This window comes from Camelus ferus, chromosome 3, assembly GCF_009834535.1.
Source record: "Camelus ferus isolate YT-003-E chromosome 3, BCGSAC_Cfer_1.0, whole genome shotgun sequence".
Lineage (NCBI taxonomy): Eukaryota > Metazoa > Chordata > Mammalia > Artiodactyla > Camelidae > Camelus > Camelus ferus.
The window spans coordinates 25,705,831-25,729,885 of NC_045698.1; the positions used below are offsets into that span (position 1 = coordinate 25,705,831).

Sequence of the window (24,055 nt, forward strand, 5' to 3'; positions counted from 1 at the left end):
AGTTTCATTTTCCTTTCTGCAAAATAGTGATGATAATTCTCGTTAAGTGTGTTGTAAATCAGTTAGATGAATTGATGTACAAAGCATTTTGCACAGCTGACAAAATAAATGGTCCAAAAATGTTAGTTCCATTTCTTTTTAACATCCAATATAAGCTCCATCTAAAAAAAATAACTGTCTATTGCTCTAACTTCAAATTAACATCTGTATTTAATTGTTTCAGTAGCATCTTTATCACACTTAATCCAATAGATATGGTCTCAAATTATATATCACACTTTAAATGTATTGGCATTGCTAATTGAAAGTACTAATTTATGTATCATGGAACAATCACTTATATTCATATATTTAAACACTGAAACATTAATTTAAGTCAAAGCTAGGTTTAAGTTCTTCCTTTAAAGCACTTTCATCTTGACTGATTTTTATGATTTCCTGTGGGTTTTTAAACTTTTTATAAATAGTCTTATTGACAAGAAATGTTTATATTATTCAGATATAATTATACATTTATTTCTAAAGCATATCAATGCTATTTTTCCATATTAACTTCCTTGTTGATTAACATTGTTAGTTAACATGAATTTTCTTAACTAGGAAACATTTTCCCACTTATTTAGCTTATTTTTAACACCTCCTTGTATAACATTTGTTGATTTAATGGGATCTGGGCTGAAGATATTTTATTGAGCCTTAAAATTTGTTGGGCTTGCATACTTTTCTAATAAAAGGAGAATTAGCAAGCTGAAGAGTGTGTGAATGATGTTAAGTGGAGGGAGAAAGAGAAGACCACAAAGGTCTAAATCAATATTTTACCACCAGCTTCTGAAGTGAAGGCTCAGATCATTGTAATTTTTCCCACTTTCTTTTTCTTTTATCAGTAATTATTCATGTGAGTATAGTCTGTAGGATTAATTTGTAATTTTTTTAAATTTGACAGACTTATTCTTAACAGGTGAAAGAATAGAGATCATCATGCCGAAAATATTTGTGTTGAATCTTTAGAAACAATGAGCTCTCTCACTGTATATTTTAGGCAAAAAAACACAAATAATACTGATCTGGAAGGTGGAATACTCATGCTTCAATTCAAACCTGGATCATCTACCAGCAAGCTAAAAGACCACTGGGGACAAGTCTTTAAGCTTTCTTTTCATATTTTGTAAATAAGTGGCTTGGATTAGATAATTTCTTAATATTTTTTCTAGCATTGCTGTACTGTCACTTGTTTGATACTCCTATCACATTGTATGAAAATATAAAACTAGCACAAATGTTCATTCCTATTGAATTGTTTTTCTAGGATCAAGACCACCTTTAATCCTACAGTCTCAGTCTCTACCTTGTTCATCACCTCGAGATGTTCCACCAGACATCTTGTTAGATTCTCCAGAAAGAAAACAAAAGAAGCAAAAGAAAATGAAATTAGGCAAGGATGAAAAAGATCAGAGTGAGAAAGCTGCAATGTATGATATCATTAGCTCTCCATCCAAGGACTCTACTAAACTTACATTAAGACTTTCTCGTGTAAGATCTTCAGACATGGACCAGCAAGAGGATATGCTTTCTGGTATGGAAAATAGCAATGTTTCAGAAAATGATATTCCTTTTAATGTGCAGTACCCGGGACAGTCTTCAAAAACACCCATTACTCCACAGGATGTAAACCGCCCACTAAATGCTGCTCAGTGTTTGTCGCAGCAAGAACAAACAGCATTCCTTCCAGCAAATCAAGTGCCTGTTTTACAACAGAACACTTCAGTTGCTACAAAACAGCCCCAGACTTCTGTGGTACAGAATCAGCAACAGGTATCACAACAGGGACCTATATATGATGAAGTGGAATTGGATGCATTGGCTGAAATTGAGCGAATAGAGAGAGAATCAGCTATTGAAAGGGAGCGCTTTTCAAAAGAAGTTCAAGATAAAGGTAAAATAGTCTCATTACTACCACTTCGTACTCTGGGCAAATATGTAATTATAATGTCAAAAAAGTTCTTTATAGTTACTCTTTTCTCCTCAAATTTTATAATTTTTTTATGTTTCTCCTCAATTATGTTTTTATTACTAATGCTGATCTCTCAGGAGTTAAGTTCTTAGTTTCATTTTTTTATCTAAAACAACTGAGATTTGGTCATTCTATATCACAGGTCTCTCACTTTTGTGTACTAAGTGATTTTATCTGTGCTTGTTTACAGAAATGAACATTAACATTTCTCTGTTACATGCATTTTCCACAAATTATGTTAATATAGTTTTGCATCTTCACCTTTTTTTCTGCCCAGACAAGGTTAACTGCTATAGAATTATTTCGAATCAGTATATTTAAGAAAACTATGTGTGTATGTTTATTATGCAACCAGATTTTTCACATGGTTTCTAATCCTACCATCTCTTTTTTTCTTTTCAAGTAAAAAAAGAAAATTAGGAAAGAATTTTAAGTTAATGTTAAATAGCAAACCTTAAGAATCAAGGATCTTTTGTTGTTAATTACAGTTAAGTGTTCCCTTTTGTCCAGTGTATTAGCATGGAGTTTAAAGATACTTGTTCTATGAGTATATGGGCTTTTTGTGTGCTTTATAAAAAATTATAATCAAAGTAAGTTTCTGCAAGTTCTTGATTATTTGGTGAATATTATGTACAAAATCTCTTGAAAATTTTGAGACTAATGAATCAGTGATTGAAATTAGTAATTTATGACTTTGATGTCTTTACGGCATCAGATGCATATTTGACTATCCAAACCAAAGCATACTTTATGATTTAATTTTGTAGTTAAATATTCTAGGTTGGTTTACAATCCTTACAGTTTCTTTTCGGTGATTATAAAACAAAACTTCTTGATGTTGGGTGGAGCTCATTTTTAAGTATGATCTTGCTCATTATGTGATAGAACCATTTCTAGTTACTTGTGTTCCTATGCTAAGCAACATACTGAAGAGCTGTATTTCCTGTCTATCATGATGGCTCTTTTTAATAAAGTTACTGGAAAAAAAGACTATATTTAGTAATCGTTGTATTACAGGTTTGCTAAATGCATAAATGACAGATGCAAACAAAGAGATTGCTAGAAGTCTCCATTTTATTGGCTAGAGAACTGGATTTTATTTTGGTTTTAAACTAGCAAATCATCAGCATTAAAGATGATATAAAGTGTTGCTTGTTCTTTTTCTCTTTGCTAGTGTGGAATTCAGGAAATAACTCTGGGTGTTCCAGGATGTATCTCCTCTTGTAACCTCTTGTGAAAGATATATGCATATCAAATGAAGAGAGCAATATTATTCAGCTGCTCTTAATAATATTAACCTACCCCAAATTCCTGAATCCTATGAAAGTTTTGCAAAAAACATATAAAATTGTAATTTCTTACAATGTTAATTGTAAGAAATATTAATTGCCTTTAGAACTCAGTTTTTGCATGACATTTTAATCTGTGTTTTGGAAAGTTATGTTCTTAAGAAGGAATGTAATTATTTTTAATGATTTAATTGTTGGTAGGAACAAAAACAGAAAATGGTGAGCTTTTTTTCTCTTACTTTTTGAACTTTTCTTGTATCATTTGTTGAAACTAAACTTTTTAGTTTTAAAAACTGAACGAAAATGACAGTAAATAGGGCTAATTGCATGGTAGCAAACTTATTTTAGGGTACTAACTTTTCTTTGGGAGAATAAAGCAAAATCAAACAGCATACTGTTCTTTCTGAAACTTGTTATATGTGTTTTACTTTTAATTATCTAATCAATTTTCTCTGTAGTCTGTGGTGGTGTGACAATAACAGATAACTAAAAAGTTGAGGAAGCAAAATTGACTTAGTTTTGAAACTATATAAGTTGACTTAAGAGGGTATCTGGTGCTATAAGGATTTAAGGGAAAAAAATGTTCATTGGAACTATCCGATTTTCAGTTTGATTTAGATGATTTTTCCAAATTGGTTTTGCTGACTTGGCTGACTTCATATTAGCGCTGTCATTTCTAACTTGTTTTCGTGTTCCCATGGCTTTATCTGAAAATCTTTGAAATTTAGGTACCACCTAACACGTTTGACTTAAAACCATGTCATTTTTATTCAATTTCTGCATTGTGTGTTGAGATAGTGTTTTATATACAAGCACTTATATGGAAAGATTAAAGGTTTGGTATGTTGCAAAATTTTCTAAGTGGTAGTTTTATAGTCAGCCCTTGAGAGATGAAATACTTCTTTGAAATGAATTTATCACTAGTTATCACTACATTTTAGGACTAAATTATAAAATTGATATTTACTGTAGTCTAAAGTTTGGCACTGAGAACTTTTTTATAACTATTGTTTTGGTGGTGGTAAGGAACTAACAAGACTACTGTTCTGGTCTACATGGTTTTACTAAGAGCTCTGCTCTAAGTTCTGAGCTTGTTTCCCATTATATTCATTTGTTATGAATGAATGAAGCATTCCCCTCAATAGACCAGAAATAAAAAACCTATACCTTGTAAATAAGATAAGGAAGTTCAGCAAGCATGATTGTTTGATAATTATGGAATTTAAGAAATGGGATCGAATACTCTTAAGAAACATTTTACCTAGGCTTTGGTGTAACCTAATATACCTCTGTTCCACACATAGAAGACACTTTTCTGGCTGCCAGATGTTTATGTCCCTTTGGCTTGTTCTCTATTCTTTGGATAGTTTTATATACACTGATAGGTTAACTCTCTGCCACCTAATATTTTGTAATATTCCTAAAGGACTTTTTTCTCAATCCTTTGCTCAAACTGTTAACATCTATAATTACATAAATTAATTTTAAAAGGCTATTCATCTTTGCTTCTGGGATGAGCTACCATAGACATTAATATCTTCATGTGCTGAAAATTCCTGCTTTCTTTTGTTAAAGGGGGGGGGGTTCTTTGTTCATCTTTGCCTATTTCATCTTTTCCCAAGGTCCACTTTCCATGTTAGCAAGTATAAGGAATGGCCTAGCTTCGCTAATGGTTTTTATAATGTTAAAATATTCTTATACTGTAACCCTTTTAAGAAGTAAAATTTTACCTACTGTCATTTGGAATAAGAGACTAGAATTTTGAACAGGAATAGGACAATTAGCCATTTAGCCTGTATTGTAGTTTAGGGATGGGATATTTTCAGTTTTTATAATTGGCTATTGTGTATACAATTGTTGTGCTTTCTGCTTTAAGTGTTTTCAGTTATCACTTCTAGTAGATTTAAGCAAGTGATATAAGCATAATTGAGTTCACAGTTTATTTAAGGGCCAGATCTTATTTTCACAATATCAGCATCAAGATGACAAGTGTTGTTGGTCTTAAAATAATGGTATCTTTTTGTATGCATTTTCTTCAGGAATATATGCATTCTGATAGCTAATCTTATGGTTCCCAGTGCTTAAGAGGGCCTACAGGTAATAGTGTGCCAAATATTAAAGTTATTCTTCATAGAGATGGCTTTCCATCATTAGGTGAAGGTTATGATGTGAAGACTGATAATAAAGGTGAATAGACAAAAATGATCTGTGCAGATTTAGAGCCACTTTACGGGAATAAGTTCATGGTGGAACTGAATCCTATCAAGTGAATCAGAACCTGCATGCTCTTAACATGTTCAAGAATTCTTGCAGCAGTAATGGAATGTTTCCAGGTTTTACAGAAGAGGTGAAGTACTTTTCATTAGTTGAAAAATTAAAACTTTGTATTTAGCAATATTTTATGCATAGTGGAAAAAATTGTAAGATCTTTCCTGACCTTAATACATCACTCATGTACAAAAGCTTTCCATATGTTTTTATTATAAATAATCATAGCATCTATACTTTGATATCTTAGACATGATAATTTCTTTGAAATTAAATTCTTTGCTAAATTTTCATTTTAATAGTGAAAGATAAATTGGAAGGAGTTGATGATCTATTAATTATTAAGTACTTTGTAATCCTTTAAAATTTAAAATAGCTTTCAAGATATTTTAATGTTTTTCTGAAAGACAGATTCATATTAATAAAAGGATGGGCCATAGATCTCTTAAGAGAAATCTTCAGATGCCTGAAATCTGTGTCATTATAGTTCTTAAGTGTGCTTAGGTTAGCATTTTAATGACTTTCTTAAAGCATTTTTCATTGAAAAATATAAAAATCTTAGATTAGATTATACTATTTAAATTTCTAGATGTTTAAAATTTTTTTCTAGATGCTCATCAGAAAAGTTTAAAGGATAAGGTAATAATAAAGCATCCTATTTATGAGGTAATTATTCAAGATATAAAGATTATTTTGTATGGCAGAACATTCAAAAACAGAATTTTATAAACACTAATCTAGTATTCTGAGTGCTTTTCTCAGGTACTGGTGCAGAAAACTTCATATAACTTCTTACCAGATTACTTTTAACTAGAGAAAAGAGTCTAATGATAACATATTATTATCATCGTGTAGTTGTTTTGCAAATGGAGTATATGTGACAATAGAATTGACTTCTGCATAACTGAAAAAGCAGAGTAGCTTAGTTCCACAAAAAATTACTAGCAGATATCTGAAGTAAATTTTAGTAATAATCAATTCGATTTTAAGCTGAAATGAACTGCTGCTTCTCACATTGAAAACAAAATGATGGAACTTTGGTATATAAAAGCATTACTATTGTTAAAAACTTTTTCAGAACCTGGTTTCCTAATAATAAGGAGTTGGTTTTTAGTGGTCAGTTTAACTTTTTGCCTTGTAATCATGTTTTCCTGAAATGATATCACATTAATGAATACTATACAAGAATCTAAAGATTCTCCTGAAAAAAAATGATTAAAAATGACTTTTTTTAACAGTCAGGCAATTCATCAAGTAAATACTAAAGCAAGCAAAACGTCAAGGTATTGTAATGTTGTAGTTATATATAATGTTAGAATTCGCAAGGTCTAACTATAGATTCAGTTTATAGAAAATGACCTAGAAGCCTCTTGAGTCAAGTGGAATCATGCACAGAAATACATAGCTGTTAAAAATACCATGATATTTTTATTTTGGGTGGATTTGTGCTTGTGTGTATTTTTGTCTTTATATTGCAGAATACTGTAAATTATTTCTTACTGAGCCAATATGTAGACCTCCAGAGCTTTGTTGAAGAGCTAAAGCATTTTTCTTCAGGTGAAGTTGCTTAAGACAGGATTTATCTAAAAAGATCTTATTACATGCTTCTCATTTTTATACTTGTTTTCTTATCTAAATATACTTCTAACTGTATGTTAGCTTTTATATTCCCTTTGTGCTATTGACACCTTGAAGAATTTGAATTCTAGATCAAAGTTTAATGATAAGCTGTTAAATTCTTTTTTTTTCTTTTTTCTTACTTCCTCACTTACCTTTTTTCTAGTGGCATGATTTCTTTTTTCTCTCAAGTTTTATTCTTTTCCGTACTTTTTTTTCACATGGCAAAAGCTTAGTTTCCTGTTGAGTGGGTTGGCAGATATGGGGCTCTTTGTACTTTTTTTTAGGTTAGCAGTTTAAATGATCCTTATACTATAGTCACTAATATTTATTGAGATGCAGCAAGCATGAATATTTTCTCAAACCTGGGTTTAAAAGTATTATACCATTTGTGCCTACTATCTTATATATGCATATTGACATTTGCATTCACCACATTAAAAAAAAAAACATTGTGACTTTAAAAATTAGACAAAGTCCATATGGTTTTTAATAAGATAAGAATATATGTCTATTACTGATACTGAATATTTATCTTTGAATTTCAGATAAGCCTTTGAAAAAAAGAAAGCAAGATTCTTACCCACAGGAGGCTGGGGGTGCTACAGGAGGTAATAGACCAGCTTCTCAGGAGACGGGTTCTACGGGAAATGGGTCAAGGCCAGCATTAATGGTTAGCATTGATCTTCATCAGGCAGGAAGAGTGGACTCTCAGGCTTCTATAACTCAGGATTCAGACTCCATTAAAAAGCCTGAAGAAATCAAACATTGTAATGATGCACCTATTTCTGTTCTTCAGGAAGATATTATTGGAAATCTTAAATCTACACCAGAAAACCATCCTGAGACTCCTAAAAAAAAGTCTGATCCTGAGCTTTCAAAGAGTGAAGTGAAACAAAATGAAAGTAGATTGGCAGAATCTAAACCAAATGAAAACAGGTTGGTAGAGACAAAACCTAGTGAAACTAAGTTAGAAACTAAAATTGAGACACAAACAGAAGAACCTAAACAGAATGAGAGCAGAACTGTCGAATCCAAACAAAATGAGAGCACCACAGCTGAGCCTAAACAGAATGAAAATAGACTGTCTGACACAAAACCAAATGACAACAAACAAAATAATGGCAGATCAGAAACAACAAAGTCAAGACCCGAAACCCCAAAGCAAAAGGGTGAAAGCCGACCTGAAACTCCAAAACAAAAGAGTGATGGGCGTCCTGAAACCCCAAAACAAAAGGGCGATGGACGGCCTGAAACTCCAAAGCAGAAAGGTGAGGGTCGACCTGAAACTCCAAAGCAAAAAAATGAAGGTCGGCCTGAAACACCAAAACATAGGCATGAAAATAGGAGGGATTCTGGAAAGCCATCAACAGAGAAAAAACCTGAAGTGTCTAAACATAAACAGGATATTAAATCTGATTCACCTCGGTTAAAATCAGAACGAGCTGAAGCCTTAAAGCAGAGACCTGATGGGCGATCTGTTTCTGAGTCACTAAGACGTGACCATGATAATAAACAAAAGTCAGCTGACAGGAGTGAATCAGAGCGACATCGGGGGGATCAATCTAGGGTTCGAAGACCAGAAACATTAAGATCCTCTAGTAGAAATGAACATGGCATTAAATCTGATGGTTCAAAAGCTGATAAACTAGAAAGAAAACACAGACATGAATCAGGGGACCTTTCAAGGGAAAGACCGTCTTCTGGGGAGCAAAAATCAAGACCTGACAGTCCTCGTGTTAAACAAGGAGATACTAGCAAATCAAGACCTGATAAGCCTGGTTTTAAATCACCAAATAGTAAAGATGACAAAAGGACAGAGGTTAACAAGAGTAAAGTAGACAGTAATAAAACACACCCTGACAATAAGGCAGAATTTCCAAGTTACTTGTTGGGGGGCAGGTCTGGTGCATTGAAAAATTTTGTCATTCCAAAAATCAAGAGGGATAAAGATGGCAATATTACTCAGGAGACAAAGAAAATGGAAATGAAAGGAGAGCAGAAAGACAAAGTAGAAAAAATGGGATTAGTTGAAGATCTAAATAAAGGAGCTAAGCCTGTAGTTGTCCTGCAAAAACTGTCTCTGGATGATGTTCAGAAACTTATTAAAGATAGAGAGGATAAATCAAGAAGTTCCCTTAAACCTATCAAGAATAAACCATCAAAATCAAATAAAGGTAAGAATACTAATTCTGATGTCATCTTTATTCTAATCAGTTTTCTTTTAAGTTTTAGGGTTACTAAGGATAAAAAAATGGAAATTTATAAAAATTGAAAAAATACTGTATGAAAATATAGCATTTATATAAAACAACAATGAATTATTTGCAGTAATATTGATAAAAAGTTCTCAATGAAAATTCTTTTTCTCCCACCTCTACTTAAACTACTCACTGTAGTCATGATTTTTACTATTGTTACACAGAAAAAAAGTTCTTTTTGCTGTTACTTCAGTATTTTTGAAAGTTGCTGGCTGCTCAAATGAATGATTAGAATGGATGACTAAAATAGATGGATTAAACAACTTTGTAAAGTCATTTTGATTGTAGAGATAGTCCATTCTACGGTGAGGTCATGAATTGAATTTTAATTTCTAATATCTTAGTAAAGCTATGTGGGATACAAAAGTCAATATTATAAATTCTTTTAAGAGTATTAAGTGTCTCATAATACTATTTTCTCACAGACCTATCTCCAAGTTAATTATTGATGAATAGTTTGAATTTATATAGTTTAGAAAGTTATGTAAAAAATTATTTCATCTTTTTGTGGAGGAAGTGGTTAGTTAAAAATGTTTTATTTTAAAAAATATATAGTTTTGTCTTTTTCTATGGGAAAGTAATAGGGAATGGTATTTACCTCTTAAATTAGGTTAAATTATCAGTTTGTAAGGTTTTTTTGGTGTGTTTGGTTGGGTGTTTTTTTTTGGTTTTGATTTTGGGTTTTTTTGCATGATTGTTGAGTTAAATTCTCTCGTTACCTGAATAGTATTGTTTCCAAAAGATAAAAAAAGATCTTAAATGCTGAAAATACAGTGGCAGTTTGTACAGAAAATATAATTTTGTGTTCTTTTCTATACTGTTTTTAATATGTATATATAATTTGATGATGCTGTCTCGTAAGACCTGTTTGATCTGTTCAGTATCAATTGAGATACAGTTTTTAAGGCAACAGAGGTGATAGTTTATTTCAAGTTTACATTCTGTGGAAAAGTTCATTAAGAATTTAGATTTATACTTACTTGTAAACATATATGAAACTAGAGTTGTGCTGTTCAATATGATAGTCACTAGCCTCTTAACACTATTTAAATAATTTCAAGTTTCAACTGAATAAAGTTGGAAATTCACATCGTCTGTAGCTGCATGTGGCAAGTAGCTACCTTATTAACGCAGGTAGGGAACATTGCGATCTTCACAGAAAGTTGTGTCGTATAACTGCACTGCGATGTATAAGGAAATATAGAAGGTGTATTGATTATTATTTTTGTAAAATGCTGTTTTACCTTGTCATCAAAAAAAGCTCATTGAAAACATAGTATTACTACTAAGAACTCTTTTCAAAGAAATAACTTGTCATGAATCAACTGTTCTTATTCTTACTTGGTCTTCTCAAATGTTTACTTTTTCACTGTTAGTTTATTTGGTTTTTTCTTTCAAAAATGAAAAAAGATTGCCTCTGAATCACTAACATTTGTACTGTTTTAGTGAAGCTTTCAGGTTTTAAATTATGGCAGTAAGACCTATAAAAATTAATTAAGACCTCAGCTTTAATTAATAAATTGTTTTTAGTATTTAATTTGAATGCATATTTTCAGAATTGTTTATATAAAAGAGATTGTGAGAATGCAGTGACTAGCACTAGAATTGTTTTGTTTTAGATAAAGATTGTCTTAATTTTCACTGAAAGTTTGGAAGTGGTTTATGGAAAAGTATAGTTATACAATTTTAGAAGAGTCAGATGGAAAGATGGAAAGTGGTACCCTCTTGTCCCCTTGATCTGGACCATCTTTTTCTCCCCTGCCCTCTGTCAGCTCATGCCAACCTTGCTTTCTAAGCTCTGTTCTAACAAAGAATTCTTAAAACTGAACATCAAGAAATGAATATAGCTCCTAATTAGTAACTGCTGTATTACTTCCCCTGTTTTTTTTCTCACATAGTTTCATTACTTATGAATATAAACTTTTTAGTACTAATCCAGTGTTTCTCTTAAATGTATCTTTAACACAAATGTATATATCTGATATATTGATGATAGTGAGTAAGTAACTAATATGGGTGCTGTCTGCCTGTTAGAGTACGGTGCCTGTGTGTATGCATGTGCATGTATGTATATACACACACATATAGCAACATACATGAAATTGTAGTAAGTGGACCTTTTCATCAACACTTAGATTCATTTCAGGATCCCATATATATATCTTGTGGCTTTATTTATACCTTAGAATTAATATCTGTTTTTCAGTAATGTACTAGTTTTGGTTTTATTTTAGATCTCTGCTACTAAGTTCGTAATAGCAGAGTTACATAATTGTGGATTTTTAAAATTACATACATAGGAAGCCTAGTTTTGGATTACTGACCCTTTGTAGTACATATTACTTGAGATACTCTTTGGAGAGTCACAGAAGATCACATATTCTGTCATACTGATGTTTTTCTAAGTAAAGATTGAATATTGCTGGTATACTTTCGTTGTTGATTCCTAGGGCCAGAATTCTTGGTAGGTTTTACTTTCTTGGAAGAGCCATAAAATTTCATCATTTAAGTATTTTCCCTGATTTCCATAATTAAAATATTCATTCTTTAGGGTAATTTTAAATTCCTTGAATATACTTTAAGCTGATAAATTCTGAATAGTAGGGGTATAGATTTATGACTCCTATTATAGATTACGTATTTTTTTATTTGGTGTGAACATATTAAATGTAAAGTGAAATTGTTAAATTTATTTATATATCTATGGGGATATGTGTATATTCCTAGTACCTAGCATATTACCTAGTACCTAAAAAGAGCATATTAAATGCCTGTTGAATGAATAACCTGTATTGATCTCATGTTAGAAAAGGCTTTTGTGTGCAGATTAAAATTACATATTCATTTTTTATGTTCCCACCAGTAGACCCTAGCTCAAAAGCTACATAATTTTCAATTGTTCCCTTAATTTTGTAATAACTGCTTAGTTTTTGTTCAGCTCCAAAAGAGACCCACTCATATTCATGTCTGTTTAATTTATTCTTTACCTTTATTTTTCTGTGTAGCTGTTACAAGATTGGCTCAGAATCAGTTCTGTTCTCATTTCCTGCTTCTGTTATCTTCCCAGCCTTTTTGCCATCACCTTCTTTCTTCCTTGCCAAGGAGGGATGGGAGTGGGGGGCACCAACATAACCTTTGTAAAATCTTTAAATATTTTAAAATGTCTTCTGTTAAAACGTACTTTCAAAACTGCCAAAAACAATACCTTTGTGGTTAAAATGTTTTTACTCAGAATATTACCCTAATACACCCTATGTATAATATGTCTCTAAGTTAAAATAATAAACTTATGCCATCTTTAAATCTGGCATGATCATCAACTAACATGCCTTATGTGTTGTTAACAGCTTATTACTAGTAATTACACACTTTAACAATTTAATTTTGGTTTCTCAAAATTCCAGAGTGTCTCAAAATATGATAGTTTTATATCCAAAGAGATCACTTTTTTTCTTCCTCCCCTTACTTCCTTCTAAATAGTGTATTGTTTTCCATCTCTTGCACTTAGTGCTTTCAAGAAATATCTCATACCATTTATTGTTTGAGATCATGACCTTTAAAGAGTTATCTAACAGCTCTAATAGTCAACAACGTTTAAAACATAGTGCTCATTTAATTAGTTAATGATTGTGTGATCATTATTAGAGGCTATTATTTCAACTCAGTTATTACTAAGTTAATTATACTACAGAATGTTGATCACTAAAATATGTTAGCTGGATGCATTTTACTGAGCAATCTAGTTGGATTGTGTTTAGGGCTCTAGGCTGCTGTAAGTCTAAGAGAAAGTACTGTTTCTGAGAGTGGATTTTTGGCATAATTTATGAAATATAAAATTGAGAAATTCTCAGTGAAGTAGATATGATTGTAATATTTTGAATCCTTAATGCTGCAGTAGAATTTTATTTTGGCTCATTTGAACAATATATAAAATACTTTTCTAAAAAACTCAGATTTTTAGCTTCTGTAAAGATATTACTATTAGTGATATTTTTAAGAAATTTTTGGAAAATATTTATTACAGAAGTTGGCATACTTAGCTGTTGTGATTTTAGAGCAGTATTTTGAAAAAACTTGCCCATGGTTTCCATTTATAGAATTTTGGGTGTCCAAATTTTGCTTGGTAGATCATTGATAATTGATTTAAAGAGATTCATTAATAGAATTTTTTCATAAAAATTAGATGTAATAAAGTTTGCTAGTGGTATTCTCTTTCCTTCCCATTCGTTATCTCAAGCCAGTCAAGGACATAGCTTCTATTAGGTTTTCCTATCTGTAGAAATAGTTATATGATTGAGGGGTGAGAAGATAACAAATAATTAATTCTGAGAGAACCCATTTATGAAGAAATATTCATTACTCTAACATACTAAGTTCTCTCTTATTGTAAAAATTGTTACTGAAACTTTCCCTCACAAGAGCCTGATACAGACATTAAAAAAATGAATACCTACTTTATATTGTAACATACTATATAGTATATCATAATATTACATTAAGCAGTTAATATAATAATATTATTATAGCAATAATAAGTTAATATTATAGTAATAGTATAATGTATCATCATATATAATAATAGATAGTATAATGTATCATAGCATAATATCAAGTAGGTATATGCTATACTGTACTATGACACAATATGATACAATATAATATGAATTTTTAAAATCTGAATCCCCTTCTCCACCCAAAAAAGTAGCATTGTCTGAATACTATTGTACTATTGAAAATTCTCCATTAAGCCTATTATAAGTTGTAATACAAAGAACATTGGAATCAGAGCCTTGAGCAGATCATAGCCTTTCAAAGCTACAAAGCTACAATTCAGATTTCATTCACTTTTGAAAGAGAGAAACCAGTTTCCTTCCTATTTTATGAAGTTTTGAGGACCAAAATGAATCTTAAAATAACAGCTAAACTTTGTCCCCTTTTTTCATATAAAGAAATGCAGTCATCCCATTTTAATTGAGTTTATTTAATGAAAAAAGTAATTTTTGAAAATAAGTCTCATTTGTTTATACATACTTTATATTCAGTGTATATCTCGAGACATTGCTGTCACCATTTACTTCATTCCAGTTTTATTGAGATATAGTTAACATATAACATTGTATTAGTTTAAGGTGTATAAAGTAATGATTTGATACACAGTCATCTCTCAATATCCACAGAGAGTCAGTTCCAGGACCCCCACAGATATCAAAATCCAAAGATACTTTCAAATCCCTTATATAAAATGGGATAGTACAGTCAGTTCTTTGTATCTGTATTCCTCATTCACAGATATGAAGGGCCAACTGTATGTATTTATTGCAAAATGATTACCACCATAAGTTTAGTTAACTTCCATCACTTCATGCTGTACATTGTATTCCCAGAACTTAGTTATTTTATAATTGTAAGTTTTTATCTTTTGACTACCTTTACCCATTTCACTCACCTCCCACCTGTGGCAACTATCAGTCTGTACTTAGTTTCTATGAATTCTGTTTTTATTTTAGATTCTACATATAAGTGATATCATACAGTATTTGTTTTTCTCTGTCTAACTTGTTTATCTTAGCATAATGCTCCTGAAGTTAATCCATGTTTTTGCAAATGGCAGGATTTCCTTCTTTTTTTATTTTTAAGAAATATTCCATTGTATATATGTATATACCATGTTATCTTTATCCATTTATCTATCAGTGGACTAAACAGCTTAGGATGTTTCCATGTCTTGGCTGTTATAAATAATGCTACAGTGAACACGGGAATGTAGATATCTCTAACAGGTGTGAGGTGATATCTCATGGTTTTGATTGACCTTCATGATTAGTGATGTTGAGCACCTTTTTATATACTTATTGGCCACCTGTATGTCTTCTTTGGAAAAATGTCTACTCAGATTCTCTGCCCATTTTTTAATCAGGCTTGGTTAATTTTTGTATTGAGTTTTATGAGTTCTTCAGATATTTTAGATATTAGCTCCTTACCAATAAAGGATTTGTAGATATTTTCTCCCATTTAATAGCTTGCCTTCCTGTTTTGTTGATGGGTTCCTTTGCTGTGCAAAATATTTTACTTTGATGTAGTCCCATTTGTTTATTTTTGCTTTCTTTGCCCTTGTTTTTGGTATCAAATCCAAAAAATCATTGCCAGGACCAGTATCAAGGACCTATGTTATTGTCTAGGAGTTTTATGGCTTCAGGCTTCAAGTTCAAGTCTTTAATCACTTTTGAGTTGATTTTTGTGTATGGGGTAAGATAGTGGCCCAGTTTGATTCTTTTGCATGTGGCTGTCCACTTTTTACAGCACCATTTAATGAAGTGACTGTCATTTCCCCACTGAATATTTTTGACTCCTTTTTTGTAAGTTAATTGACCACTATGCATGAGTTTATTTCTGGGCTCTCTGTTCTCTTCCATTTATCTGTGTGTCTGTTTTTATGCCAATACCATACTGCTTTACATACAATAGCCTTGTGTTATCATTTGAAATCAGAAAGTGTGATGCCCCCATCTTTGTTCTTCTTTCTGAGAATTGCTTTGGCTATTTGGTTATTTTGTGGTTCCAGACAGATTTTAAAATTGTTTGTTATATTTCTCTGGAAAATACCATTGCCATTTTGATAGAGATAGGATTGTACTGAATCTATAGATTGCCTTGGGTGGTGTGGACATTTTGACAGTGTCAATTCCTGCAGTCCATGAATATGGAATCTTTCCATTTATTTATGTATTCTTCAGTTTCTTTGATCAGTGTCTTTAATAGTTTTCAGTATATAGATCTTTTTCTTCCTTGGTTAAGTTTATTTCTAGATATTGTATTCTTTTTTATGCAGTTGTAAATGGGATTTTCTTAATTTCTCTTTCTGAGAGTTTATTGTTAGTGTATCAAAACACAACTGATTTTTGTATATTGATTTTGTATCCTGCAACTTTACTGAATTTGTTTATTAGTTTAACAGTTTGGGGCCAAGTTGTTAGTTTTCTGTATATAATGTCATCTGCAAATAGAGATAGTTTATTTTTTCCTTTCTGATTTGGATGCCTTTTCTTTCTTTTTCTTGCTTAATTGCTTTGGCCAGGACTTTCAGTGCTTGTTGAATAAAAGTGGCGAGAGTAGGCATTCTTACCTTGTTCCTTATTTTAGAGTAAAACCTTTTAGTTTTCCATCGAGTATAATGTTAGCTCTGGGCTTGTCATAGATGGTCTTTATTATGTTGTACATTCCCTCTATACTCAGTTTGTTGAGAGTTTTTATCATGAATGAATATTGAATTTTGTCAAACGCTTTTTCTGCATCTATTGGGATAATTGTATGATTTTTATCACTCATTTTGTTAATGTGGTATATATCACATTGATTTGTGGGTGTTGAACCATCCTTGCATTCCTGCAATAAGTCACATTTGATTATGGTGTATGATCTTTTTAACGTATTGTTGAATTTAGTTTCCTAATGTTTGTTGAAGACCTTTGGTTCTCTGTTGATCAGGGATATGGTAAATTTTTTTTCCTTGTCGTGCCATTGTCTGGTTTTTGTAATTTTCATATCAGTGTTGGCTTTGTAAAGTGAGTTTAGAAGTGTTCCTTCCTCTTCTATCTTTAGATGAGTTTGAGAAGAATTGGTATTAATTCCTCTTTAAATGTGTGGTAGAATTTACCAGTGAAGCTGTACATTCTGCGCTTTTCTTCGTTGGGAGGTTTTGGGGACCAATCATTAGTAAATGGTCTTTTCAGATTTTCTGTTTCTTCATAATTTTAATCTTGTATCCTAGATTGTATGTTTCTAGGAATTTCTTCATCTTTCTAGATTGTCCAATTTGTTTGGTGCAAAATTGCTCATCATATTCTCTTACAATTCTTTGTATTTGTGTGGTATCAATTGTAATGTCTCCTCCATTTATAATTTTTTTATTTGAGTCTTCTTTTTTACTTGGTCGTCTGTCTAAAGGCTGGTCTATTTATCTTTTCAACTCTTACTTTTATTGATCTTTTTTATTTTCTTTACTCTATTTCATTTATGTCTGCTCTGGTGTTTGTTATTTCCTTCCTTCAGCTAACTTTGGGCTTAGTTTGTTCTTCTTGTTCTAGTTCCTTGGGGTAAGTTGGATTGTGTTTCCACCACTCATCTTTTTTAAACTTTTTTTTTATTGAGTTATAGTCATTTTACAATGTTGTGTCAAATTCCAGTGTAGAGTACAATTTTTCAGTTATACATGAACATACATAATCACCACTCATTTTTATTAATATATGTATCAAGGAAAGGATCATTTGATGGCTGCTTCCTAGTTTCTGTATTGGGTAGTAGCAAGTTATCATTTACATAATAGACTTCCTAGAAAACATGTTTCTTTTCTTTTCTTTCTTTTTTTTTTTTTTAAATCAAAGTATAGTCAATTACAGTGTGTCAATTTCTGGTGTATAGCACAATGCCCCAGTCATGCATATACATGCATATATTTGAAAAACCTGTTTCTTTTCATGGTTCTTCCTCATAGTAATTTGATAGCTGAACATTGATGAAATCTTTGGAGTGCTAATGTCAATATCAAAACCATGATGCTTAAAACAAGATTTTCTTAAAATCTTCTCTTCTGCCTGTTTCATCTGTCATATGGTTTTTTCAGTTGCTATAAACCAACTCTTTGTCTTTTGTATTTTTTCTTCATTAAATAAACCAGTTTACAATGACCTAAATTGTACAGAATAAAACTATATAATGACTACACCTGCAAGGTGGGTGGCACTTTGTTTCATGTTGAATAAAGTATGACATGATATACATCTGGGGTCAGCAAACTTTTTACATAAAGGCCTACATAGTAAATATGTTAGGCCTTGTGAGCCACGTATCTGTAACATTGTAGTACAAAAACAACCATAGACAATATTGATTGTGTGTCCTTGTATTATAATAAAACTTTATATACAAAAATAGGTGGCAGGCAGGGCAAATTTGACCCTACTGGCTGTAGTTTGCTAAGCCTGATATAGATATTAAATTAAAATATTATATAGATGGACCTGATAACTAGATTCCTTATTCTGTTGCAAGAGACCTAAAATTTGCATTTCCCACTGCCATTTAAATATTTTTATATATGTTTCAAAAGACTGAACTAGATCGAGTTTTGAATTATTTAATTAGTTTTTATCCAATATTTATAAATGTAGTATAAGATTAGCCAAATAAAATATTTTTACTAGGATATTTAATATTTGTGAGTGCTTATTTTTATCTAGTATAATTAGATATTAATATATGATATATTAAATATAAATATATAACAGGACTGAAATTACTTTTAAAATATTTTATACTTGTTGCATGTAAATTATGAAATCTTTTCTCCTATCTTTTCACTTTGTAGATAAACTTATCTGTAATTTTTAATATAGAACAACTAAAAACTGCTTTCAGAGTTTAGAAAATAATTTTCAGTTGGGAAAATTTATTGAAAGACCACAAGTTTATTCTAATAGTTACACTAGTCATTCAGTAAATATTTCTGGCCATCTTCAGTATCCTGTGCACTCTGCTAGGTGCTGCAGACACAACATAGTTTGTGATTTTATCAAGTTTATGACATCATGGAGAATATGATTGACTAATGATACAGTGACAGTGTAGTATCCTTAAGAAAAGGTGCTGTGTGAATCCAGAGTATTAGAGGATCATGTGTGTTTTTAGCACAAGGGCAGAAGGAAAAAACACTTCAAGTTTAGTGAAGTTAAGTATTTGGCTAATTTAGAGTGCAATGTGGAAGAAGTATGGTGAGACCAGATTAGTTAAAATTAAAGTGTTTTACATCTTTGGTTGTAAGAACATAATCAAAAAATATGCCATTCCTAGTGTTGTTAGAAAATGTTTTTCTAGAATATAATGAATATTATAAAATAAATGTTGCTAAAATTCTCTATGCGTACAGCCTAATGTAGTAGAGGTCAGTTGAATAGCTAATAAGAATTTAATACTTAATCAGATTTATTAAAATACTTAAATAACAAATATCAGCATGTGAATTTTGTTGTCTTTGATTTCATATTTTACGGTTTATTTGTGATCTTAAACATGCCAAATGTTAATCCCTTTTGAGCTAAATATTCCTGTCTAAAGTTTGGTATGATAACTGCATAATAGTAACATTACCACTTTTCAAAAACAATTAAATTTATAGCATCTACTTAGCTATTCACCTATATCTTTCACATATTGAATGTCTCTTAGATTTCCCTTCCAAGGTCTTTCCCTTCCAATCCACCCCACGAGTTACTTCTAGAGTAACATTTCTGAAGCACAGTCTGTTTCTGTCATTCCTCAAAAAGACTGACATCTGAACCCTACCTACTTTTATGAGCTTACATACTTTTTCTCCCTATTAAGTATCTTGCTCTGTCCAGAGCGGACTACTCAAACTCCCTCAAACTTATTCCACCTGGAATGCTTTAGAACAGCTACCAGCTCCTGGTTCTCTGCTCCTGTCCTCCATTGTTCACCTCATCTCTGTTGAAAACTCACTGTGTTCATAAATATCTCCTAACCCCTCACAGTCAATCATTGTCTTTTTCTTGTTTCTATAAAATATAACTTGTACTTCTTTAGAAAAATTCATTTCTCAGGTGAGTATACTAGCATTCATCTCCTTCAGCTCCTGTTACAGTTTTTACAAAGATACAACATGGCGTACCTATCATTTTGCATTCTGTTTTCTTTACACTTACTATCTCTGTACCAACATTGTTCATAATTATACTTAATGTGGCTTACTGTTCCACTGTATTCCCCTGTTGTTTGACATTTTGTTGTTGTAGTAGATAAAACTGACACCATTTGCTGTGTGTTTATTTTCTACACTATTAGCAGAGTCTGAGAGTATACACATTTCAGCAAATTGCAAGTAGATCTACAGAACTCAGAAGCAAAGCCTGGATCATGTCCAATCATTTCGAACAGCCTTACGCATAGCAGTTAACTTCTAAAGGCATTGCCATGTAAAGCATAGTTGTAAACTTGATCTTCTCAGTAATGACCATGAATCAGGAAGTTGTCTTGTTAAAAAAAGATGGATACAGTGCTTTTAGAAAGATTTAGATAAAAAATAATTAAAAGTAATTTCTGAGCAAAAAGGTTTTATTGTAACCAGCCTTCAAAATGTAACATTGGCAACTTTTATATCAGGCTTATAAGCATAGATAATTAAGCTCTCTGATACAAGGTAGTCGATATTCTATCAACCTATGATCAATGAAATCAATTTTATTTGAGTATATTATTCAAATTATTATTTATTTTTCATTGAACCTGTAGTTTAAGAAATAATGGGCTAAGCCCACACATTGGATTAAGTTAATTTAGAAGAACTTTTAAAATCTGAATTGACTCCTATTTTGAGATGGCAACCATTAAACTTAAAAAGACTTTCAGACTTTTTTGATTGTGACCTAAGGTAAGAAATAAAATGCATGTTGTGACCTAATACGCATATATAAACACATAATAATATCTACCTCTACTACAGAGGTATTTTGTCTTTAATTTTAAACACATTGCTAGTCAAGATCCACAAAACTTATTCCTCAACTTGCTTACAGGTCAAAATCTGCAACTTGAAAATTGCTGGCTTAAATTAAAAAGGAGACTTGCCAGTTGTTAGGTTACAGCATTCTTTATTTAGTGATTATATACTTCTTATTTACATTAGTTTCAGGAGTATTTCTCAAAGACCGTCAGAAGGAGAATAGGTTTAGATTTGACCCTGATCACCCCTCCCTAGCCACAGATGAATAACTGCTAGTCTTTCTTTTTTAAATTAAAAAAAATTTTTTTGTAATCCTGAACAAGCTTCCAGCTAATGCATGGGTTCTCTGCCTCTTTACCAAAATTATAGCAACTTTATACAAGATTATCTCATTATGCTTCACTTACATTTATTCTAAACCATAAAAAAAAGCAAATCCTTCAACTGTTTCCTGACTGTTTTCTTTTAGAGGATGTAGTCTACCTCATCCTCTCTTTCCTTAAATTAAGACCTCCTCCTCAGTTATAAACTGATCCCCCCTTCTTATTACCCTGATGAGTTAAGATCTACCATAGAAACGGTTCCATTTTCATTTAACCAAAGAGCCTTAGCACCAAAAAGTGGTATCTCCTTTCTCCTAGTTTGCTATTGCTCTTTCCAAATAATTACTAAAATACACATGTCAAAGTTCTTCCTCTAAGGGCAGTGTTTTGTGACCTCAAAACTTTTATTCGCCAATATTCCATGTCCCTACATTGACTCCGGATTTTGGTCCCTAGCACACAATCTTCCTCTTTACCCCTAGTTCTGCCATCAGATTATGTAACCTGGGCATCTCTGTAGAAGGAATATTTAATGTCCTGGTCTCACAGTTGAACCCCACGTTTTTTCTGCTTCTCTTCAGGTTGTCTTCTTTTCTTTCTGCCTCCCAAATGTTAACTTTTTTCAGGGCTTATGTCATCAGCAGTTCATACTCATTGGATGCACTTCCTATCAGTGGCTTCAAGTAAAGAAATTGGCTTGAATTTGGAACCATTTGCACCAAAAAACATGTGTCTTCAAACTATATTAACTTAGGATTCCAAGAAGGGCAGATTGACAACCTGTACTACTAAATCTTTTTTCTTTTTACCCCAAATTGATGTAAAAGATGCATTTATGCTTTTCCTCTGTAATATGGGTAGGTTACTGGGAGAATTGAGAATTGTTGAACTACATTTTGCCTGCCTAAGATGTTTTTTATAATTTATAGTATTTGTAGTTTGTTTCTTGGTATGTTTCTGGACATGGCTGGCTTCCATTGCCTGAAACTTCAGTCCTAAAGAGTTCATTAATTCAGGTGGTTTATTTTAATCTCAGGGTTGTTTCCCCATTTAAAAAATCAAACAAAATATGATGGTAGTTATCAAATCAGTGACTGGGAGTTTTAAGTCTTTTGATGACTTCTGGTTTTAATAATCTGGTAAATGTGCTAGTATGAGTGATTTATACTAGAAATCTAAGATTGTTAAAATATAGCACATCTAGAAGTAAATGTATTCTTTTGCTTTATTAGAGCCAGAAAATAGATGCACTATATCTAATGGAATATATATCTAAGAAAGCTGCAAGTGTGATGCCTCATAAAAAATTTCTGTATAAATGACATCATCCCTCAAACCAGTAACTTAAAATTTTGTGGTAATTCAAACACCTGATTTAAAGAATAAAGTAGTTGGGATGAGAGAAATGAGGTGAGAAATATAATCTAAAATATTAACACTCCGGAAATGTTAAGAACAAATAGCTCTGCAAACAACAGTAATTTCTGAAATCATCAATGTATTAAGAAATAGTCAGTGAGACATTACATTTACATTAAATTTACATTATTTAAATGATTGCTTTCTAATTCAGAGAAAAGAACATAAAATATTTTCTAGGTACCTATTGAAGTACTCATTTTTTATTGATTTCTATTGAAGCTGAATCAGTTATCCAATCTTTGATGTATTAAAGATCCTGAACATGAATGTAGGAATGTCATGCATTCTGTTTCTTATCCTTTGTAATCAAGGGACCTGACTGAGTCCATTCATAAAGTGTTTTATAAAAATGAAGAAAAGATGTGATTAATTCAGAAAAGTCATAAACCTGTGAGGTAGATATTTCTGTTTAGAATAATACAGAGTTCACTTTTGGAGGACAGTACATGGAGAAATATTAATCATTGCTAGACTAATTTTTTTTAATTGTTATCTTTAGAAATGAAACATTTGGTCTTTGTATCATGTTGCCGCAACTCTTAGAGTTGTACAGAGGTTAAAATGATGTACAGAATAGTATAGCTCTTAAATCTGATAGTATTCTTTTTAATTTAGGGAGTAAGAAACAGGAAACTACAATGTATAAACTTTGTTACTTGCTTTATCAAATATAAGACAAATTTTCTGTATTTGGCTATTGTGAAGAATTTTTTTAAGAGAAAGAAGAGACCAGAGTCCTTGTTCTCAGAATGTAATAAACCATTGTAAAGGGAGTGCAAATGCCAATACATATCTTAACCCTTGATTGTTGTATATTTATCTGGAAGATAATTCTGGGATATTAGTATCAAGTCAGTATGTCTTTGTGAGTGGGAATTTAATCTAAGCAAAACATAATCAGGTAAATCTGCTTTTTAAAAAGTCTCATGGTGTACTAAAAGCCAAATACTATGGGTTATCTATATATATATACCTCAAAAGATTATAATCTTTTATGTAGTACAAAAAAAGAATTTCCATTTTTAAAAAAAATTGGAAATGTCTTCATTTGTATAAAATAGAGCAGTTCCAGAACTATACAGGAAGTATATATGTAAGTGAACACAAGAAGTTATGAACTACAGAGTTAGGCAATCAGAAATCATTTATTGACCGTCCATATATACATATTTAATGTTATAGGCCATGTGGAAAGGGGAAGATATGTCTTAGAAGACATGATCCTTCCATCATAAAAACACATATTTAATTAGAGATGTTCAGATCATTAAGGAGTTGTAAATGAGATGCAGAGCATGTTTGCCTTGGGTCTGAAGATACCAGCAATCCAAAGCTGAAGTTGATTTCTT

The 24,055-nt window shown here is 31.5% G+C and overlaps 1 protein-coding gene across 1 annotated transcript in view; it reads left to right on the plus strand.

Annotated features, from left to right (window-relative positions):
* The window catches only part of NIPBL (NIPBL cohesin loading factor), a 175,667-nt gene that overhangs the window by 87,011 nt on the left and 64,601 nt on the right, over nucleotides 1-24,055 (plus strand). The window contains 2 exon segments of the mRNA XM_032471114.1: nucleotides 1,307-1,933; nucleotides 7,734-9,362. Of these exon segments, the coding sequence (XP_032327005.1) occupies nucleotides 1,307-1,933; nucleotides 7,734-9,362 (2,256 nt within the window).